The 2,316-nt window shown below is 42.5% G+C and overlaps 1 protein-coding gene across 1 annotated transcript; it reads left to right on the top strand.

The window, feature by feature from the left end:
- Positions 1-255: 255 nt before the first annotated feature.
- LOC133295033 (uncharacterized) lies at positions 256-2,020 on the top strand. Its single transcript, XM_061493811.1, has 3 exons — positions 256-358; positions 395-1,645; positions 2,016-2,020. The coding sequence occupies exons 1-3, from the start codon at positions 256-258 to the stop codon at positions 2,018-2,020; spliced, it is 1,359 nt and encodes a 452-aa protein (XP_061349795.1).
- The last annotated feature ends 296 nt before the right edge of the window (positions 2,021-2,316 follow it).

Raw genomic sequence — 2,316 nt, 5'->3', positions numbered from 1 at the left:
ATCCGTACTTTAATTTAATTGTTGTAATTGTAACTGCGCGTAATGCCGTACGTAATGCTAACAAACCGGTTCTAGAATGAGGTGTTATATTTTATGGTATCAGAGCAGTTTCTTAGGGAAATTTGTTGATTATTATTATATCAGCTTGGTTTTTAATGCTTTATAGTTGTTTTGGTACTCTTTATGATTGTTGCATTTGTGATCACTGAGTGTGAGCCTGATTAACTCATTTCTTTGTGTAACATTTGTAGTGTCATGACGAGGAACCGAATTAACCCTGGGCCATCAAATGCCAATGCTCAGCCAGATCCTGTTTTTGTTGCTTTAGTTAGGCCCCGAAGTGGTCGTGGGGCAACAGGTGGATAGTCTGATCCTGTGGCTGAAACTCTGGCAGCTGTGCAAAGGGAGTTGACTGCTAGTCATCAAACTAATGAGAATTTGATGAAGACGAATGAAGATATGCGGAATGCTATGGCCGCGATGATGAATGAGTTGAGGACACTGAGGGGTGTTAGACATGAGAATCGACCACCCACTCCTCCTCCTCACACTGCCACACCTACTCCACATACTCTTCATGTAGAGGGTGGAGCGGGTAACAATGAAGAAAGGGCTAGTCACCATGATGATGGCTCTAGTCATCACACTGTGGTTCATCAACCCCATGTAGAACATGTTGGTGGGCCAGACGAGGATGAAAGGCGATTGACTGCCTTTCAAAAACACAAACCTCCATCGTTCACTGGAGGCTATGACCCATTGATTGCTGCAAAATGGCTTCAGGCCATGGAGAATATTTTCAGGGTGATGAGATGCCCTGATGCACTGAAGTTGGTTTACTCAGTGTATATGCTTAAAGGTCAAGCCGAGGATTGGTGGACGAACACCGTGCAACCGTTGGAAGCTGAAGGCCAGGAGATCACCTGGCGGTTGTTTGAGACTTTGTTCTTGGATAACTACTTTCCTATGGAGGCTAGGGAAAGAAAGCAAAATGAGTATAATGATTTGAAGCAGGGGACGATGACCATTGACCAATATTTCGCCAAGTTCAATGAATTGATGAAGTATGCTAACTACGGGAGAGCTCTACCTACTTCAGCCGAGATGACCTCCAAGTTTCAATGGGGTCTAAATGAGAAAATGTCTCAGAAAATGTCTAATTTTGATATCCGTGAGTTTAGCAGGTTTGTAAACCATTGTTGGAAAGTGGAAGAACTTTATAGTGTGACTAAGAACAAGAAGCTTTCTGAGGCCCAGGCATCTAATGCAAGTAGAGCAACTGGCTCAAATTATTGGAAAAACAAGAAAATGAAGGGTAAGAAGTTGAGTGTGAATAATCCAGTCGATATATTCAAGAAGCCCGGAAATGCAAAGAGTTTTGTTGATAGAAGACCTCCTCCAAAGTGTAGAGGATGCAGAAAAGAGCATCGAGGTCCGTGTGCTACGGGTGAAATTATTTTCTATAAGTGTGGAAGATCCGGCCATTACTCTAGGCAGTGCCCTCAAAGTGAAGTGAGGACTATGACAATTCAGGATGCTGTTGTTCCTGTTTTGGTTGTTCTACCTATGATAGAGTCCCAGACTGTTGGTAGAGTATACACCATGGACCGTCAGCAATCAGAAAAGGCTCCAAACCTTGTGAAAGGTATAATTTATATTGATAATATGGATATTAAAGTCTTGTTTGACTTAGGAGCTACACACTCCTGTATGTCTGATTTTATGGCCGTTGGGCTAAATTTACGTATGTACAAAATTTCTCCTCAATGAAAGTGGTGACTGCTACTGGAGAGAAGTGTTATACATCAGTTTTATGCATGGATGTTGAATTTAAATATGAAGGCCGAGACTACTTGCTGGATTTTATTTGTCTGCCTATGATCAGTCTTCAAGTTATCTTGGGAATGGACTGGTTATCGAAAAATTGTGCTATGATAGTCTGCTATGGAAAAAGGATTGTGCTTTCTGCTGATGATTCTGCTACTAGTTCTTCCCCATATCTATCTGTGTTGCAGGTTAGAAAGGCTTTGAGGGCCAGGGCATTGGGATATATCTTTGTGGGGGGTTTAGTGGTGGAAGTCATGAGGAAATTGATACTATTCCTGTGGTGAAGGAGTTTGTGGATGTGTTTCCGAATGAGATTCTGCAACTCCCACCTCCTAGAAAGATTGAGTTCACGATTGATTTGTTGCTTGGTGTGGGGCCTATTTCCTTAGCTCCATATCGGATGTCACCACCGAAATTAGTCGGGTTGAAAAAGCATATTGAGGAGCTTTCGACTAAGCAGTTTATCAAGCCAAGTGTGTCCCCGTGAGG

This window comes from Gastrolobium bilobum, unplaced genomic scaffold (genome assembly GCF_033153095.1).
Source record: "Gastrolobium bilobum isolate Gb01-03AN ecotype WA unplaced genomic scaffold, APGP_CSIRO_Gbil_v1 utg58792, whole genome shotgun sequence".
Lineage (NCBI taxonomy): Eukaryota > Viridiplantae > Streptophyta > Magnoliopsida > Fabales > Fabaceae > Gastrolobium > Gastrolobium bilobum.
The sequence above is the reverse complement of the archived record's forward strand: the minus strand, read 5'-3'. Positions and strand labels throughout refer to the sequence as shown.

Excerpts from the sequence above, each read along its gene's own strand:
- LOC133295033 (XM_061493811.1), top strand. The coding sequence starts at position 256 with ATGACGAGGAACCGAATTAACCCTGGGCCATCAAATGCCAATGCTCAG. Across the intron at positions 359-394 it reads AAGTGGTCGTGGGGCAACAG|CTGTGCAAAGGGAGTTGACT; the intron begins GTGGATAGTCTG and ends AAACTCTGGCAG.